General features: G+C 44.8%; 1 protein-coding gene across 4 annotated transcripts; it reads right to left on the reverse strand.

Annotated features, from left to right (window-relative positions):
- Positions 1-536: 536 nt before the first annotated feature.
- ABHD4 (abhydrolase domain containing 4, N-acyl phospholipase B) lies at positions 537-18,822 on the reverse strand. 4 transcript variants are annotated; one of them, XM_077127232.1, is made up of 7 exons: positions 18,716-18,822; positions 14,905-14,993; positions 13,296-13,668; positions 12,984-13,138; positions 11,118-11,229; positions 8,259-8,445; positions 537-2,514 (listed from the first exon to the last, which is right to left on the reverse strand). In XM_077127232.1, exons 1-7 carry the CDS (start codon positions 18,775-18,777, stop codon positions 2,356-2,358), a joined length of 1,137 nt encoding a protein of 378 aa, XP_076983347.1. In that variant the 5' UTR covers positions 18,778-18,822; the 3' UTR covers positions 537-2,355. The 4 variants fall into 4 exon arrangements, with proteins under 4 accessions (XP_076983347.1, XP_076983350.1, XP_076983349.1 ...); XM_077127235.1 differs by having other exon boundaries at positions 18,605-18,717; XM_077127234.1 differs by lacking the exon at positions 537-2,514 and adding an exon at positions 5,476-7,036 and having other exon boundaries at positions 8,298-8,445.
- Between the last annotated feature and the right edge of the window lie 999 nt (positions 18,823-19,821).

The following is a 19,821-nucleotide window of genomic DNA, read 5'->3' on the forward strand; positions in this document are numbered from 1 at the left end:
AGAACATACAGAATAAAAATAAATAATAGGGCGGGCGGGCCAAGGTGGCTCAGCAGGTAAGAATGCTTGCCTGCCAAGCCTGAGGACCTGGGTTCGATTCCTGGTGCCTGCCCATGTAAGAAAAATAAATAAATAAATAAATAAATAAATAAATAAATAAATAATAGGGGGAACAAATGTTAAAATAAATTCAGTTTGAAATGCTAGTGGTAAATGAAAGCGAGGGGTAAGGGGTATGGTATGTATAATCTTTTTTTTCTCTATTATCATTCCATTTCTTTTCCTGTTGTCTTTTTATTTCTTTTTCTAAATTGATGCAAATGTACTAAGAAATTATGAATATGCAACTATGTGATGATATTAAGAATTACTGATTGTATATGTAGAATGGAATGATATCTTAATGTTTTGTTTGTTAATTTTTTTTTAAATAATAAAAAAATTTTTAAAAAAATTTAACACAGTGCTCAGATCAGGGTACAATGGAGCCATTGTGTTCTTTGAACTTTCCTGCAAGGAATGAGACCTAACGTTAATTTTTTTTTGGCAACTTCATACCTTTATTGTCTCAAACTGAACTTCCAGGCCACTAAAACCTTCAGATTGTTTTAATGTTTTCTTGTAAATTACCCTTGCTTTACTTGTTTGGTTCATTCAGTCAATAGTTTGATCACATCAGAAAACAACTTGTATACAGTTGTTTCCTCACTGGGGAAGCCTCTTCTTTTCTTCCTCAGCAGTATTCTCTGAGATAAAACTCCAAGACCTTCGTATTTGAGAAATTTGAGGCCCACTTTTAGGTCCCTTTTGTGGTCCTAAGGTGTTTTTCCTTGGAACACTTTGATATCTGGCTTTGTAAAATCTATAAAAATTATGTCTGACCAGCTTTCGCTCTCTGAACTCATTCTCTCAAGCTTCCCATTGCTTGCACTTGTTTAACAAATTGTTCTATTGGCCATCCTTGTGGTTCTCCTCAAGTCTTTCTTCAACATTTGAGTAAGTGAAAATGTCACTAGGACAAGAATTTACTAGATGCTCTGCGTCTGGCAGAAGGAGACTTAGAGTTGGTGTCCCAATGTTTGGAGACCTCTGGCCCCACCATATCTTGCCTTGGATCAGTTTTGCAATCTGAATTTGAAAAGTATCATCCATGACCATTTATCTTAACATCTGTTCTTTGTTCCGTAACAGCTATTCTGGGTTTTGTTTTCCTGTTTGTTATTTTATCCTCAACCTAACTCTCCCACCTTCCATTTCATAATTTCTTTTTTGACTTATGTGGCTACTGTTGAGTCCCTTTGGTTAAATCTGCTTACTCTAAACAACTTTTCCTTTTCACAGTCATCCTCCATTCAGGAGTTCCATATGATCCCTCTATTTTCTTATGCTAAAATTCAAACTCCTTTCCCACTGTGATCTGTTTGCATCACTTCCCAGATTTTAGAATTTTACTAAAATTAAAATCCCTAGAAAAAAATCCCTGAAATTGATATGTTGACAACAAGAAATGACATAGCCTGCAACCAAACTGTCTTACAATATCAGCATCTTGTCACAAAAGAATAGTTTAATCCCGAAAAAAAATGAGAGGGGGCATAAGTTTGGAATTGAAAACTAATGTAAAATATTATTTTATTATAGATCAGAAATGTTTTGTTATGGACCAGCTCCAGTTTGCAGACTTGTGTAAAAAACCACTGCGATAATGATTTTGTAGTTTTATTGGGAGATTTCTTGAAAAGTTTAGAAAGTACATGATGCCCAGTTGTCTTAGTTACCCCGCAATTTGTCAGAGGCCCATAAATCCTGTATCATAATTTGTGGGCTAATGACACTAATATGTCTTAGCTCTTGAAATTCAAAGTCAGACTCTTCAAACTGAGATGAAAATGTCACCAGTGACCCCATGTCCTTCAACTCCTCTTCAGTCACTAGAATGTCCTAGGTTGTGTAATTTGTTCTTATGCAGCAACTAAAATATGGGGTTGCTGAATTTTTTTTTTTTTTTGCTTTACCCTTCCGGCTCTCTATTATTTATTGATTCTTTCTCCACACTGTTTTTGCACATCAATCCATACCCTGGAGGAAAGGAACAGCAGAAAAAAACGGATTTCCCAAGACCACAGTCCCATTGTAAAAGTTGAATCTTTCCGATGATCATCTTCAAGAGTCAAGGCTTGGGGACCAGGGCTCAACAGTTTCAGGTAATTCCCTCCAGCCTCTCCACGCCACCATAAATGAAAATTGGATGTCCATAGAATGCCTATGAATCACCAGCACGATAACATCAGGACTACTTGAAACCTCTTGGCCAATGAATCCCTCTTTTGTCTCATTTCTCACTTCCCCTTTGGGTCAAGCAGGGTTTCTCATTCCCTTGATGCTGGGTACCAGTTGGTCCAGTGAGTTCTGTCCCATGTTTCCAGGGAGATTTGCACCCCTGGTGGCAGGTCTTACATGGCGGAAGGGGAGCAGTGACTTCACCTGCTGAGCTGGCCGAGAGAGGGGAGGACCCTGTGAGCAACAAAAGACGATGACTAGCAGGATGAATGGAGTGCTGGAGGGAGTGCCTGAAAATGTAGAGCTGTGTTCCAGTAGCCATGTTTCTTTTTTAAAAAAATTTATTAATTAAAAAAAATTAATAACAAACAAAAACATTATCATTCCGTTCTACATATATAATCAGTAATTCTCAATATCAGCACATAGTTGCATATTCATCATTTCTTAGAAAATTTGCATCAATTCAGAAAAAGAAATAAAAAAAAAAAAAGACAACAGAAAAAGAAAACAATAACAGAAAAAAAAACAGATTATACATACCATACCCCTTATCCCTCGCTTTCATTTATCACTAGGGGTTGCTGAATTTTATCAGACTCTGCATTAGGCCTCAGAACCCATTCCAGGAAGGAGTACCTAACTATTAGCAAGGCTAGGGTGTAGAGATCCCCTCCTAATCATTTAGCAGAAGTCACCAACCAAGCAAATGGGGTCTCATTTCCTGGTGTGGAGGAAGGATTCTCTGCATCTGTTGGCATCACTGAATCTGATTAGTGTTCTTTCTAGGAATGCATTGTTCTCACAAATGTTCTGAGTTAGGATTGTTCTCCTCCCTAACCGTAGTGAAGAATGATATTTGGTAAGATAGAGACAAGGTCTTTTCTAGCATAATAATGCTGAACTTATGCTGAGAAACAGACAACATTAGCAAGTCGAAAGAGATGGTTTGTCTTCAGATGTTTCACCAGGATGGGTTGGGACCAACCCTCAAAATAGCAAGTGTCCTGCGTTGCTTCTACAAAATGGATTAGAACCCTGGAGAAGGAGAGAACACGGAGGGAAACTAGAGAGGCTCCTATCCAAGGATTTTGTATAGACTGAAGTTCACGTGATGAAAAAAATAATGTTTTGCACCATTCTTTGGACATTGTGTTTACTATGAGCTAATAGTAGATGGGTTTTTTTTTTTTTAAATCTGGCTGTGAACTGTTAACTGTAGTTGTGGGCTTACAGAGTGGTATGTCAGAGTGGAGAGACATCAAGATGTCACCACCCCTTGGCAATAAAACCAGACAGTATTTTTAGCACACATGTTTCGGAGTCTATCCCAGGAAGGAAGTTAAACTTAGCACATTTCCTGGTAGTAAGTGAACAGTGTACCCTCCCAGGTCTGAAGTTGAGCTGCAGTTCTTTATGCCTATCTGAAGAATTGCTCCTTGTAAACTGCCAAGCCTCTGATGGGCCTGAGTTTATGGCTTGAGCTGCCACCATAAGTCCTTAGAACCTCCCAGGAATAGTGTCATTTGGGTAGTATGCATACTGGGATTTCTTAATCCTAGCCCTAGGAATGTTAGCAATGGCAGTGTCTGATGGAGTGTGTTGGCATGCGTGTGTGAATGCATGTGGGCCCCGTAGTGTAAACAGAGCACTCTGGGTGACCTTCCTCTGTCTGTTCATGCAGCTGCTCCTGAGGAATGTGCTTGCGTCGTATTGGGTTCGTCCAGACTTGCCTGCTGTACAGCCTTCTGAAAGGAAGTGGCCCTGATGCAAGGAGGAGGAACTTTCAGGGACACAGTTCCCCACCTGGGATTTCTGGATCAAGTGTCAAAGACGTGTAATCCTTTAGATCAGTGCCTGTAGGGGGCACATCAGAGCCTCTTAGGGAATATAGTTAAAATACAGAGTTCAAGGTAATATCTATCAAATCAAAATCTTGGGAATAAAGCCTGAGAATCTACATTAAAAAAAATACCCTCATATTGTTTTGTTAAACAAGCAGGTTTGGTAATAATTACTGCATCACTGGACTCATTCTCCGAGAGGGTGGTAGCATCAATCAGTACCTAAATTAAGTCCTTTTGACTTTATGTCCTAAACATCTGTGGTAGTTAGATTCAGTTGTCAGCTTGGCCAGGTGAAGGCACCTAGTTCTGTTGCTGCAGACATGAGTCAATGGTACGTGAACCTCACCTGTTGCTGATTACATCTGCAGTCAGCTAGGAGATGTGCCTGCTGCAGTGAATGATGTTTGACTTAACTGGCTGGTGCTTAAATGAGAGAGCGCAACCTAGCACAGCCCAAGAAGCTCAGCATACCTCATCTCAGCACTCGCAGCTCAGCCCAGGCCTTTGGAGATGTTGGGGAAAGTTGTTGGAACCCAGAGGCCTGGAGAGAAGACCAGCAGAGATCACCCCGTGCCTTCCCACATAAGAAGGAACCTCAGTTGAAAGTTAGCTGCCTTTCCTCTGAAGAACTATCAAAACAAATCCCCTTTTATTAAAAGCCAATCCGTCTCTGGTGTGTTGCAGTCCGGCAGCTAGCAAACTAGAACAATATCTCTTGGATCTTTCTCCTCTGTCTCCACTACCCAGGTTCAAGTGACCAACATCTTACCTGGCCCACTATAATAGCTTATGGTTTAGGGAGGAATGATAAGACATTAAACAAATAACTCCAGGTTTGAGTTTTACACAAGGGGCAGTAAAGTGTACCATGGTGACAACAGATCAGGGAGTCCAAGTCTAGTCTGGGTGGGGGCGGGGAGGTGAGGGGGAGGCTTTCCTGAATAAAGAATATTTGAGCTGAGAGTCAGAGAATGGGCTATAGGGAGCTATAGTGAAGGTTCATTTGAAGCAAGCTTGGAAGACAGAACTATTAGATGGGGAGTGAGGAGCACCCAGATCTGCCTAATTCTCCTGTGAATTAGGGCTGGACCCACCCACAGTGGAGCCTGATTTCTCATCCATCATGAGGGGGTTGGCTGAGATGGTACATAAAGGCCCTTGCCTGTACTGATCTAGAGTGTGGGTTGGGTCTAGAGGACAAGAACTGCGCTAATGGGAGAGACAGTGGAGTATAAGAAGGTATTTCTCAGGGATCCCTTCTCCGATTCAGGCATCATATGGGCTGTTATGAATTCAGTACCACTCCCAGCACTCTTGTCAGAGCAATATTAAATATCTTCAACAGCAGTTTTTACTCATTTCTTTATTAATATAGAAAAGGAGCCCAAGGCAGCTGGACCAGTAGTACAAAGCACCAGGAATTAATATTATATTGGTGAAAGGGTTGGCTTTACAAAGTGAAGGAACATGCAGAAGCTGCCCTGGTTCTGGGGGCTAGGCCCAGTCAATTTCTAGAACCTCAGAGCGGCACCTGGAACCAGGCCTAGACAGGTAGGTTGGAGGAGGGAATGAGCTGAAAACCATGGGGACAGATGGCAGAGATGGAAGGTCAGGCAGTGAGAACCATCCTGTGGCTGATGAGAACAGGGAACTGCTGGCTTGAGGCTCCCTACTGGACTAAGGGCAGGGGCTCAAGGTGGGTGTCAGCTCTATGGGTTGGTAGAAACGCCCTGTGGATACTAGTCGGGAGGGGGCATCCAGACATGTTCTTGGGTTGAAGGGCCTTTCACATGCCCCAGCCTGTCCACCAGAGGCCACCCTTGCTCTATACTACATGTGGGGCTTCAGGGCCCAAGGCACAAAGGGAGACCCAGAAACCTCCCAAGTGGGAGGGACACAGGGCAAGGAAGGAAGCACTTGGGTGCCCCCAGCTTAGGCAACTGGAACAGAGACACAGAGCAGGACAACGGCACCCCTTGTGCAGTGGGGTTGGAATATGGGGGTAAGCACAGGTTTATCCTTGGCCAGTGACCAGAACCAGCCACATGACAATGGTGTCTGCCTCAAACCTTAGCAAATGGAGTCTACAATGAGCACTGGGCATCAGCAGACCTGGGTTCTGGCCTTAGCTCTGCCAGAACTTGTATCATAAAGAGTTGTGTGACCATGGGCCAGCCAAGTCCTGTGTCTGGCCTATTTCCTTATCTGTCAATGGCAGCTTTGGATATGACCACTAAGATCACAGAAGAGATTTTGTAGATCAAGGGAACTCCAGAACTTGCTCTTGGGAGTTAAGTGGGAACTGGTCCCAGCCAAACCATAGATGGAACTGGCATAGGATGGGGCAGGGGGTGGGGAAGGAGTGATATAGGAAGAATATGTTCTTGCTTGAAACCTACCCCCGCAAACACTCCAGAACTGGGAAAGGCTGCTGGGAGCCTCTTATGTATCCAGGGGAAGAGAGAAGAGAGGCTGCCCTCCCTTTGGTATAGGGAGGAAGCGTGGCTTGGAGTAATCCCTTCACAACCACTATCTGAGAAAATTTGGCATGGAGAGAATGGGTGGCACTGGGCAACCCTTTATGTTCTTGATGCTCTTCCCTAGGGTGGGGAGCTCAAGGCCTCTGTAGCTTCTGCCTCCAGTCCTCAGTATGGGCTCAGGAGTGCTCTTTTTCACTGTTGTCCTGCCCTGGGGACAGCCCAAGACTCAGCCTGGCTGGCACATGTTAGTTGGTAAGGAAGGGAGAGAGGGGTGAGTAAAGCAGACAGGGAGGCAAGTGTGACTCTCTGGCTTTCTCCTCTTCCTCTAGGGAGGGCAGCTCAATCAACTGAATCACAGATCTCTTCCACCACAGCATTGAAGATGTGTGGCTGGTCGGCATACACATGGTGTGAGGCACCCTCAATTTCCTGTGGAGAAAGGAACCCAAGAGTGGGAAGGCTCTTTACTCAAAGGACTAGAAAGCTGTCCAAGTGGTTCTTCTCACCTGTTCTTGCCTACCACCCATTAGCAGTTATCAGAAACAATGCTCAACCTTTCTTCCAGATCTTGGCACTTTCTGTGGGAGCCCATGAATCTCAATTTCCCATTCTTCTTCCCCTATGGGTATTCACTGTATCTTTCCTTCCTTGTTAACCCCACCAATGATCTACTCATCTCATCAAAAGGTCTAGTAAACCAGATCCCATGGTGGCATCTAGCCTAATTAAACACATTCATTAGCAAATGAGGGTAGAAGTGGGTAATAAAAAATGGCAAGGAGAAATGTGCTGGGAATGCTCTATGGCAGCCTTCATTCTTCACTCTAGCATTCATAGCTGAGATTTTGGGTGGGAATTATATGGCCTGGAGAGGCAGCATGATGTTGTGCCTGGCTACTGGACAACTACCTACCTTTTAATGAACTGAGGTACATACATAGAAGTAGGAAGTCCTGCATTCTGATATTACAAACAGAACCAACTGTTTCAAACTCATTACCCTATTTCAATCTGTCCATTCCTTTTTCCTCAAGTCTTTAATCACCATATCTCTTCTTACCCCAAGGCTCATCCATACCGACAGTCAAGCTGCGATGGATAGATTTGTGTCAACTTGGTCAGGTAATGGTACCCAGTTTTTTTGTCAAGCAAGTACTGCCCTAACCATTACTGTGAGGACTTTCCATGGACTTAAATCATCAATAAGTTGATTGCATCTATGACTGATTACATCTACAATCAACTAAGGTGAGTGCCTTCAGCAATGAGATTTAATCCAAGCTGTTGAAGGCTTTAAAAGGAGAAGTGATAACTTCAGCAGTCAGAAGAGAGAATTTTCATCTCTACTTCATACAGCCAGCCTTTCTTCAGGAATTCATTGAAAACCTTCATCTGAGATGCCAACCTGCAGCCTACCCTGGGACTTTGGACTCATGTATCCCCACGGTTGCATGAGACACTTTGATAAAATCTCACATTTCCAGAAATCTCCTGTTGGTTCTGTTTCCCAAGAGAACCCTGATAAAACAGCTTCTCCCCGAGTCTCTGATCACCCTTTCTCTTCTCTACCCCAAGGCTCATCAAAATGTGCTGACATTCAATTCACAGCCATTTTCATCTCAACTCCCACTCTCTGGGTGGTCCAACGTACCATGTCCCGGACATAGGAATCTGGCCGCTGCAACTTCACCTTTTTTCCTGTACTGGTATCTATCCAGGTGTTGGCTCCATAGATCATGGTGATAGGTACATCTTTTCGAATCAAGTGAATTCGCTCCAACATGGGGCGCCGGGCCCAGCCAAAAGATTCCATCATGGCTTTGAATGCCGTCTCACCACTAAAAGAAGAAAAACAGGGTTGAGGCAATTAAGAATAAATCCCACAGCATGAAATATCAACTTATTGGTCTCTTCAAGTTATCTTTGTATTCTCTCAAAGTCCAGCACTGGACTCAATTGAAATCAGTCAGATTAGTTGATGAAAGACTGAATCTCTAGAGTTCTCATATCATAGAAGAAAATTAGGAGGGACATACCCATGAAAAACTCCACGGCAGTTAGAACTGCCCAACAATGGAATGGGTTATTTACACCACAAATACTTATGTGTCATGCCTTGGGCCGGATTCTCAGGGCATCTGAACAGGACAGATCCAATGTCTGTCCTCCTAGAGCTCACATTTAGCTCATATTTTAGGGAGATAGGCATTAAATAACTATGATTATTAAACTCAAAATTTCCCAAGAATTATGAAAAAAGCAGTAGTAGAGTGCTATGAGAACAAAGGTCAGGGGTCTTAGCCTGGCTAGGGGTGGAAAGAAGGCTTTATTTATTTATTTTTGCATCAGCAGGCACCGGGACTCGAACCTGGGTCTCCAGCATGGCAGGTGAGAGCTCTACCACTGAACCACCATTGGTTGCCCAAGAAGGCTTTTTCTGAGAAAGCCAATTGAGGTGAACTTGAAGAGCACTATAGAACTAAGTAAAAAATAGCTTCCTGAGGATGGTCTGGAATTAAAAATCAGTCTTATGTGGACCCCAGGGAACAGGGAACTGTAAGCAGCAGTTTGTATTCAGTAAGAAGCAATGAATGCCAATTTAATCTTCTTTACTCCTTGTGCATTTCCACAGGTAGAACTAATCAAGACTGTATCATGTGGTGTCTGGCAGAGGTCAGCTTTCTGGGATAGCCCATAGCTTTTGCAGGAGGCAGGGGAGGTTTAGACACTACTGCCTATGAGGCTCAGCCTCTTTAGTGTAGTTATATCCTTGGTCTCCTTCACAGCCCTGGGATGAGAAGGAGACTGAGTTCTTCCCAGGCCACCAGGAACGGAAAGTTTTTCCTTAAGATACAGCAGTGTAGCAGAAAAATCATGGACTTTGGATTCAGACAGATATGAATTCAAATCCTGGTGAGGCATATAACCAGAATATACCTTAATTCTCTCATCTACAAACTGGAGATAACTATAACCGACTCCATAAGATCATTGTGAGGAAAATGAAAATATATACATAGCCCCCAAGTTTAGGTAGAACTGGTAGGTACCTGCAAATACTTTCCCCATGGCCAAATGTCATGTTTTCAAGGGAATGCCTAATGACTGTGAGCTTGTCACACACAACTCATAAAAATTCAGGTTATAAAATCGAGTGAGGAGAGGGAGCTGGTTGTCACTGATGTCTTTGCCTCCTCCAAGACAGGAATGAATTGCAAAATTAGATTGGGAGGTCATATGGACAGAAGTAGCTAAAGGTCGGGGTCTGGGGAAATTTTGAGGAAAGGACTAGGGGTTGGGCTTTGAGTGGGATTGAGATTGGAATTGGGCATAGTGGGGCTGAGGAGCTGAAAGAGATGCTAGGAGGCTACCTGATTGGACTTTTGAGTTGAGGGTCTCTATTCTATTGCTAAGCCAGGGCCCTGCAATTAGATAAACTCATATGGAATGTTGGATAAATGTTTAAAAAGCTATGTGGGTTTGAGGCTAATGCTCAGAAAATAGTGCTAGAATGCTAATCCCTACCTTCTCAGTTTGGGGTTCACAGTGGGAGATGTGGACAAATCTGGAATATGGAGGGCAGTGCTGCTGCTCCACTGATAGCCTCCCTGCAGCTTGGGGTGGGGCCTCCAGAGAGGTGGTGCCCCCAGTGCAGCCTCATGTTATCTGCCGCTCACAGGGCACCACCTTTGGGGAAGATTACCTCTCTGACTCTGCCTGGGCCTCAGAGCTGTCAAGTCTGCAGGTCAGAATCGTCATAGATAAGAACTTCCCAAGATTCTGGGGACACCCCCAAATCTCCAAAAGACGTGGAAGGAATTCATGTCCCAATAATGTTATATTCAAAGTGCCCAAAATTATATTTAAAAAATGGATAGTCTTTCACTCAGCAATTCTATTTGTAGGAGGGTATTCTGTAGGTGTAGTTACATGAATGTGCAATGGCATGTGTGCAAGGACGTTCTCTGAAGCAATGCTATGCGATATCTTAGGAAATAACAAGGAAATTTGGGGAACTGTAGGTCTGGGGAGGGAGAAAACTTTATTTTTATAGTCTTTTATACAGTGTTCTTTTCTTTTTTAGATCTTTAAAAAAATTCCATGTTCATAGTACCTTTTTTTTTTTTTTTTTAACATGGGCAAGCATCGGGAATCGAACCTGAGTCTCAGGCATGGCAGGCGAGACCTCTGCCCCCATGTTCGTATTATTTTTTCAATTAAAAAAAAAAAAAGATCTTTTTTAATGTTTTCAGACTCTTGCTCATTCAGGCTAATTGCCTGTCCGTAGGGAAGAGTAAGGATCTTCCTCCAGAGATAACACAATGTTTAATTAATCTATTACTGCTCATCCCCCTTGTGCCTACCCCTGGGGAATTCTGTGTTCCCCTAAAGGAGTCATGGGCTTTATGGAAGAAGAAATGAAGCACAGAAAGATCCTGAGACAGTTCCTGAGTTTCCTGGAAGCTGGAACCCATCCACCCTGAGCTGCCCCTTGGGAGGTTGCCCTCACCTGGGATTCTGTGCATTGCAGTGGTAGATATACTCTGATATGGTATCATCTTCAAAGAAATCTGCAAACTTACGCTTGAAGTCCGGCCGGAATCGCTGCACCAGGCCAGGCCCTGGGGAGGGGACAGAAAAACATGGGAGTGGCCAGCCTGGGTTGGGGAGACAAGAGTCTTCTGCTTGCGTTTGCTTTTCAACTTTATTCCTTCTAAAGGGTTTTTTTTTTTTTTTTCATATTTAATATTACAGTGGCATAAAGAGCATGAGGGTCTACTGGGAAGCTCCAGATCACAAATGACAAGAGTTACTTGGTTGCCAAAGAGTTTAGAAACAGTCTAACATCTCTGAGGAACCAGATTATTTTCAATTCAATGAAGTCCCTGGATCTTTCACTCTAAGGATTACAAGCCTCACAGGAGTCCATGGTTCTTTTACAGCCTGCACTATATTCTCTTTCTTCCTGATACCCATGTGGCCTTTTAATCTTCTGAAGGTAGCAAATGGAACTAGCCCACCTCCCAAGAGCCTCTAATTTTCAGGATGATAACAGAACATGAGTGAAGAGGTGAATTTAACAACACTGGGGTGCCAGACTCAGGGCACTGTTCTAGAGCAATCTGTTCCTTTCACCTGTCTTTGTGGTAAAGACACCAGCAACAGGGCACCCAAAATAGACTGTACAAATTGGGCCTAGTAGTCAACTTTTGATCTCTCTCTTCTTGTTTTTCTCCCTTTAGTGAGAAGCAAGGGGTGTGAGAGAGGCAAGAGGAGACTTGAGAGGCAGAGTCGTGATCCCACAGGTCTAGTGCCCCCTCCTCATCCTCCTGGCACAGTCCTCTGTGGCTGCCAGCCAACTGTCCCAAACATAATAACTCTGACACCAAATGCATGGTCAGAAAAGGTGAGAGTGGTTAGAACAGGTATCTCCCTGGAAAAGACTTATAAATGGTCTGTTGGATTCCACTAGGAACTATAAGAAGGTCAGCTCCCTGCCCACTCACTCTTTGGTACCTGTGTCTTTTGCTTTTCTTCCTTTAACCCCAAATTCCTCCTACCTTCCACTTCAGTACTCATTTATCTCTCAGAAAATAGAGCTATTCTGTTTCTCTTAAAGGTCTCAAAGATACACTCTTATTTACTCATTAGCAATTAATGCCTAATAATTTAGCTGTTAAACCTAACTATTTATACATAACCCATTAGTACAAGATGGGGTTTGCCACTCTTTTCCATAAGTTGAATATGCTTTTCATTTCATCAGAGTAAAAAACTCTAGGAAGGGAAGGGTGCTGACCATGTGCTCTGTGCTTAAAAGGCTGGAACTACCAATACTAGGAGTGGCTCTGCTCCTACCCCCTTGCCTTGCTACCCCCTTTCACCTACATAATTTGCTGGCAGACATTAAGTGCAAGGTGACACGGAGTGGATGAAGACATGGTGCCTGCCTGGAGCAGCACACGGTTTAGAGGGGGCTCGCCTGCTATCATGGGTTGTTCTGGATGCTCTTGTTCAGACCCCTCCCTGTTGGAGGGACTGGATGTGATCCAGTGGTGGTTACTGGGGCTGAGTCAACAACCAGTTGGTATAAAAACACACATGTAGCATGAGAAAGCTCAGCAGAGGAAGAGTCACCTCACAGCCCCTTCCTCTCACTGGGGATCTTGCCAAGACACAGGACAGTTGTTCTGCTCTATCTGTCCCTTGCATAGAAAAGCTTTTTCCATGCAGGTGAAGGATTCAAAAATAACAATACTGGGTTCATTCCTGCTTTTTATGAATAAGTGGGAATGGTGGACCTCCAGGACCAGTGGGCCTTCAAGAATAGAATCCTGGTTTAAGGAGATTGTTTCTTCGTCTGCAGGTTACTCACCCCAGGGCCCAGCTACTCGAAGAACAGCCAATGGATTGGAACGCCCCAAGACAGAAGCCACGGCCTTCAACCAGGTTGGGGGTGCACGGATCTCACTGGGGTCAGTTGGTCGGAGGGGAAAGCCCCACGGGTCCACCAGGATGAGGTGCTTAACTCTACATTAAAGGTGGGTAAAAGGGGAAGACAAGTTGTATTAATTTGGTGGTACCTTGATCCTTAAATCACCTGGGAAGGAGCAACTAGAAACCAGCACTAGAAAGTTCCCAGCAGGCAAGGAGTTAGATCACAAGGGACAGGGTCACCCCTCCTTACCTTTCAGGGTACTTAATAGAGTAAGAAGTGGCCAGGAATCCTCCTAAACTGTGTCCCAGGAGGATCATGCTGGGAATGCCCATGGTTTCCCGCCATGTCTCTATAGAGGTCACAAACTCGTCCTCGGCCCCCACTGGGTCCCTTGGGAATGCTGGCCTTGAGCTTCGCCCGAAGCCAAGCAGATCGAAGGTGTGCAGTGTGCGACGGGCACTCAGGGAATCCATGTTGAGGACCCAGAGGCCAACACCACCCCCAAAGCCATGCACCATCACCAGGGGGGTGCGGTCCTTTAGCTCGGGGCTTACGGTCACCGTCCAGATCTTGTTCTGGTTTGGGAGGGACACATATCGGGCCAGGAACTTGTTCTGGAGACCTGGGGAGGGAGGAATTCCAGGGCAAATCATGAAGATACCATTTTGTTGGGACTCCACTCTAGATTTATCTTTCCATTTCCAAACCCTTCCTAATCTCCTTCACTCCTTTCCTCATTTTCTAACCACACATGCTAAAGAGTTTGACTCCAAGCACAGTTTGTAGCCGTGTAATCTGTAGGTGAAGAGGAGCCTTATTCCTTAAGGCTGTTTGCCCAGCTCCCTTTGGACCTGGGTAGCAGCAACACTACTGACCCCTCAGAGCTCTCTTTCCTATCACTCTTGGGTACTTGGGGCTCGATAGACAGACAGAACTCTCCCCACTGAGGGGATCTGGGTGGGTAACTTTTGACTGGAATCCAGCCAGGCGGAGGGTATCAGGTATAGACTGAACCACTTGCTTATTCCTCTTAGAGAATCAAGTGAGACAGGAGGGAAAACAAACAAACAAACAAAATATGGCAGCTGTGCGGACAGCTTGCTCTGCTGGCCATGATAGCAGTCACGTCATTGAGCTGCGTGGGTGAAGTCGTCTGGATCTCAGATAGAGGTTTGAAAGCTGCGGCTATTCCATGACTGAACTTACTCAGGACCATAAGGAATAGGGTAGCTGTGGCTGGGGTAGTGGGGTGGATGGAGGAGATCATACGGGGAAACATGGAGAAATGTGGCCCAAGGGCCTTGTTTGAGCTGATGGCTGATGCAACTCATAGGACAATCAGCCCCAACCTGATACCGCCCATGAGAACTAGTCTGTGGGAATCCCAAACTACTGTGGTGACCAGATCGAAGGTGGGGCATAACTGGGCAGCACAGAGAGAATGATGGTATTGGAGGATATATGATTGGTGGGCCCCAGTTGAGAAATCTAAGAAATACTGGTGTGCTGAGAAGAAAAGAGATGGAAAAGGAAGAAGAGAGGAGTCAGAGAAGGAAAGAGGGAGGGGAAGAATGTGCATGTCTGTGTGTGTTAAAAGTTGGTATGAGCTTGGAGGTTAAATTGATGGGCTGTGGCAGAAACTAGCATGACGGCTAGGGAGGGAGAGGGCAAGGAATTACTATCATAGAATATGGTGTCCTCTGTATGAATCCCTTCCCCTAAATCACTTATATCCTATTCTTTCACTCAACCACTGTTAATCAGGAATCAGCCAGCTCCATGTACCAAGCTCTGGGACGATCCCACATTCTTCTTGGATGTCCTGAAGGAGGTGGGGCAAATTGTCCCATCTACTTACACTGGAGGATCTTGGCTTCCACATTCTTCAGCTGAGACATAGAAGTGGGTCGCCAAGTGGGCAGCCAGCTACTCAGCCAGCCTTGAGGCCTGGATCAAGGAGACACAGAAACGCTAATGGGCAACAGTGGAAAGGAAACACCAATGCTCTCAGCCTTATTGACTGGTTGCAAAAAAGTTATCAGTGTGCAGAGTGACTCCCAGCCTCAGGGGACTTGCCCTTTATGGTGATGTCAGCAACTCCCTAAGCATTTGATAGACTGTTACTCTTCTGGCAAATGGCTATTTACAACAAGCTGCCCTTGTTTCAATAGATACTCAGACCCTCATGTTTACAAAGCTCTTTTGCATTTAATATCTCATTGGCACTTCACAACCACCCCCACTTTGTAACTGGTTATCATAATTTATGTTCAAGGAGATTAAAAGGAAAAAATAATTTTAACTAATATTCCAGTTATCCCTTGCTATCCCCAAGACTGGCTGTTCTTTTAGGGCAGGACAGACAAATTCCTTTGCCACCTGACCTTCTGTCAGGGTACTGGGGCTTGTGTGTGCCCACCTCCAAGCTCTGGAAGTACAGAACATTGCATCAGTGCAGGCTGGGCTCTCAAGTAATCAGTCCCCACTCTGAATAAGATGGGGTAGGTAGGGGCCAGGAGATGGAGACCTGGTTTTCATCCTTCTGTGGTTCACTGATGGGAGACAAGTTACTTCTAGCCTTGCTTTCCAGATGGTAAAAGGAGAAGAAAACTTAACATATGTCCTCACCTCCCATGAGATGAAAAACAGGTAAAATAATCCATCCTACTTTCTTCTTTATACTCAGGGACTTTAAGTCATTGTAGGGCAGAAGTTAAAAGCAATAGCTTTGGAATAAAAAAAATCTAGATCTGAATCACAATACTATCATTTAGGAGCAGAATAGCTTTGCCCCATTAAATAACTTCTCTTTGAACATCTAGCTATGTAAGGGACCTTGTAAATTGCCGAGCATAAATTAGATGCAAAACAATGGCAGTTTTTCTTATTCCATCCCATACGATATTTCTCTTTTCTTGAACTCTGCCTTGGTGAAGAGGGTTACAGGGCAGAGACCCACCAGCTACAGGAAGGACCAAGAGCTGTAACTATCTTAAAAAGAGCCTGTCTGCCCTTTGCCACACCTCCTTTCAGAAAGTAGAGACAGGAGTGAAAATGTGGTTCTATACTTTGAATATTCATATATGGATCTGGGTTCTATCCCTGGCTCTTTTTTAAACTAGCTGTATGACTTCTCGCATATCAATTTGCTCATCTGTAAAACAGAGGTTGGCCTAGATCATGTCTAAGGACCCATCCTAAGCTAGAATTCTGTGCTTCAAGTGATGTATCAGGATGCCCAGTATATGCTCAGGGAGTTTGCTAATGACTCCTCTTGTTTGCCTACCAAATGCCCTGCCCCAACCATGCCAATGTTCACAGGTCGCCATAAAGCCTGCTCAAAACACTTCAGTAACAATCCAACAGCTACAGGATGCAGCCCAAACTTTGTTTTGTTTTTGTTTTTTTTCAGCCCAAACTCTTTAAAGGCTAACTTCAATACCCCTTTCCTACCTTTTTTCTCATTACTCCTCCCCATAAACTAGAATGGATATGAGTTTAAATTATCATATTTCTGTCTCCACCCTTTGACAGACCTAGGTCCTAATATCTAGAATACCCTCACTCTTCTACTCTAATTTACCCTTCAGAGCCCAGCTCAAAGAATGAAGTATTACCCAACACCTCAGCACAGTGATTTCACCCTGCTTGAGTGCCTAGAATATTTGTCCATACCACGTATGTAGAATATAACCTAGGCTACCTTGCCATGTTGAGTATCTCTGAGATAGTGAAAGGCTCAGTGGGACTAGGGATCAGGATCAAAAGCCAAAAAGCCAGAGTCTTGATCCTGGCACTGCTATATACCAGCAACGGGACTTTGGGTATGATATTGAGCTTTTCTGTGCCAGAGTTTCTCATCTTTAAAAGGGAGATAATAATAGTGTCTACCTCATAGGATTGTTATAAGGATTAGATAAGATAATGCATCTCAAGCATACAGAATAATGCCTAACACAATATAAACTCTCAATAAATGTTCTTTCACCCCAGCTAAATCATAAGTTCTGTTTGTATTCCCAGTGTTTTGCAAGTAGCAATTCTCAGTGAACGTTTGAGGTTTGAAGTAAAAACTGAGGTTGCAGCTGAGATTATCAGTAGCTTTAGCCAGATGAGAGTTGTTAGTCTCAATCTAATCTTGCAGTGACTAGGATCCCTTTTAATACTCTACCCAAACTCCTTCCAGGTTTGGAGCATGGGGACCAAGAACACAGAATTTTACCAGTAAGAGACAAACTTTATCTTTACATCACAGAGGCTGTGACAAGTCAGACCACAACATCTGGACCCCACATTGTCCTGTATATACCCAAAGCAGAGTTTAGGAGAAATGTCCCACCCAACAACACACTGGGCTGCTTAGAAGGTAGTCTTCAGGGAATTTTATCTTCGCTTCTCCTTTACCAAAAATGTTACACATAAAATGCTGGGATATGGCCCCTGGCACACTGCATCTATTCAAGACTACTGAGGAAATAAGGGGTGGGGTGGGGAAACTGAGGTAAGGAGCAGAGGAAACCATTAACCACAAACTTAGCCTGGTCAGAGTGGCTGCTTCCCTCTAGAGCTCTTTCATCCTGATGGGGGTAAAGCAGAAAGGGTCTGTGCTGGGTGAGGCTTCCTCTGTGCTGGTGTGAATCCTCTGTGATCTTGGGCATGTATCCTGACTTCTGCCGGCCCCGGCTTCATTTGTGAAAAGGAGCTGAACTACCTGCATCTCTTCTGGCTCTAATATTCTGTGTTTCCCTGAGTCATTTTAGGCATTGTAAATTTCTTCTTGGAGAAGTCATCTTCGAGAGCAACACTTTCCTGGGAAGTTTCTTCGAGCAGAGGAAGCTATTTATTACCAGCACAAAGTTAATTAGCTTTGCAGGTGCCAATTCTAAAGCTCTGAAAAGAGCTTAGACCATTAGATCCAGGAAACGAAGGCTTGGCTGGAAGCTGAGTCATTCTCCAGGCAACTTTTCCTCTCTCCCACCGGACTGAGAACTGCAAGTCACACCACCTACAGGTGGCATCCCAGACTCGACATCCTTGAGACAGTGGTAACAAATCCCAAATAGTTCCAATTTGGAAACCACTGAATTAGGCATATTGTTATGATTACAACTTTGTCAGCTGGGCTCGGAAGGGGCTAAGTGTTTCGGTGGGCGAGAGCTAATCAAACTTGTAAACCCATCACTCCAGACCAGTCCAGTGTCCTGCAAGCCTGCCTCTCCCTTCTTCTTACACCTTCTCCCGGCCCGGCTGTCGGAGAGTTTTCCCACACCCCAGACTCCCGTCCAGGGGCAAGCTGAGACAAGCACGCGGCGGCTACCCCCACACCCGTGTCCCACAAGCTGGCTTCCAGGGGGTGGCAGACGTTACCACTATGTCTAACCCCCGAATTACAGCGACTAAAGGCGGACGAGGAGCTCGCGGCGAAGACTAACGTGGAAAGTCAGAACCACTGCATTGCACGCAAGCCCATCCGCCGTCGCTCCCGGGGCTCCGCCGCCGCCGGCGCGGGGAAAAGCAAAGCGAGCGAACACAAACCCCAGCCCTCCCCTGAAGCCGACCTGAGAAAGGAAAGGCGGGAAGGTGTCTAAAACTGTTCCTCGGCCACAGACAGTCCCAGGACCGTGTCCCAGGGAGACAGAGAAAAAGAGAAAGAGACAGGATTAACTCACTGCTGCTCCAGATCATCAGCCATAGTAAACAAGCACTGCCGGGTCGAGCTCAGCCAGCCCATCCCTCCGCCTGACGCCAGCACCAGCTGACCCAGAAAAGTATCGGATAACAAAGTGGGGCGTGGCCGGCGCCGCGGGCGGGCCGAGAGGTGGGGCTACCGGAGCGGGGGACGTAGGTTGTCCACCCCCGGGGCCGCAGAGGCGAAGGGCTGAAATAGGAAACGCAGGAGATTAGCTTGAGCGAATCCCAGTTTTGCTGTGTTTTTGATGACTGGCATGTGTCCAGGCGGAGGTGTCTGGGGGTCTCACAAAGTAGGACAGTAATCCTGGTCACACGGTCGGGGCAGTGAGGGGGATAGTAGTACTAAAACGAGTCCCTCACAGGATCTACATCAGGTCTCAATTCTCTGACAATTAGAAAGTGATAGAATTACCCTGCACACTTGCACACACTCTTCGGTCTTCTCTTTTACAGCCCCTTCACAACCCTCCTTACTCCTAAGTCCCTTCTTGGTGTTACTTCTAATCACGTACTTAAAATATGTTTGTGGAGCCCAGGGACCAGTGGATGAATGTTTCAACAGGTTGATAGATTGATTCAGCCAATAAAATACAGGACGCCTAGTTAAATTTGATTTTCAGATAAACGATGAATAACATTTTTTTTTTTTTTTTTAGTGTATGCGTGTTCCATGCAATATTGAGGACATGACTGGGCATCTTGTATTTTATCTGACAATCCTAATCCAAACGGACAGTTATCTGCCAAGGTGGTCATTCCTCTCTGCTCAGGAATACCTGGCTTTAACCTAGCTCCCAGGGAAAATGGGATTTGATCCCAGGTCTCTTTCGGTTCTGAGGACCCCTTCCATGGGAGAGTGGGGTGGGAATCGAAGGGCAGTCAAGAGATTAGTAGCTGGAATATGCTGTGGGTGTGTTGGGAGATTGTCTAGTTTAGCTCAGAGCTCTTGAGCACACTTCAGGCTTGCTCAGCAAAGAAGCCAAACCTTGAGGCTGGCTCCAGAATTTACCTGAACTGGTAAACTCCTGCAACTGTCAGATTTCAGGTGGTCTCCTTTGATTACAAGGTTAAAACCAGATTGGGG

The sequence above is a fragment of the Tamandua tetradactyla genome, chromosome 14 (assembly GCF_023851605.1).
Source record: "Tamandua tetradactyla isolate mTamTet1 chromosome 14, mTamTet1.pri, whole genome shotgun sequence".
Taxonomy (NCBI): domain Eukaryota; kingdom Metazoa; phylum Chordata; class Mammalia; order Pilosa; family Myrmecophagidae; genus Tamandua; species Tamandua tetradactyla.

Bases quoted from the DNA above. Each gene is read 5' to 3' on its own strand.
- ABHD4 (XM_077127232.1), bottom strand. From the start codon at position 18,777: ATGGGCTGGCTGAGCTCGACCCGGCAGTGCTTGTTTACTATGGCTGAT. The intron at 14,994-18,715 runs GTGAGTTAATCC...TCCTTGATCCAG, and splicing joins GCTGATGATCTGGAGCAGCA to GCCTCAAGGCTGGCTGAGTA. The intron at 13,669-14,904 runs GTAAGTAGATGG...CTCCCTCCCCAG, and splicing joins GGAAGCCAAGATCCTCCAGT to GTCTCCAGAACAAGTTCCTG.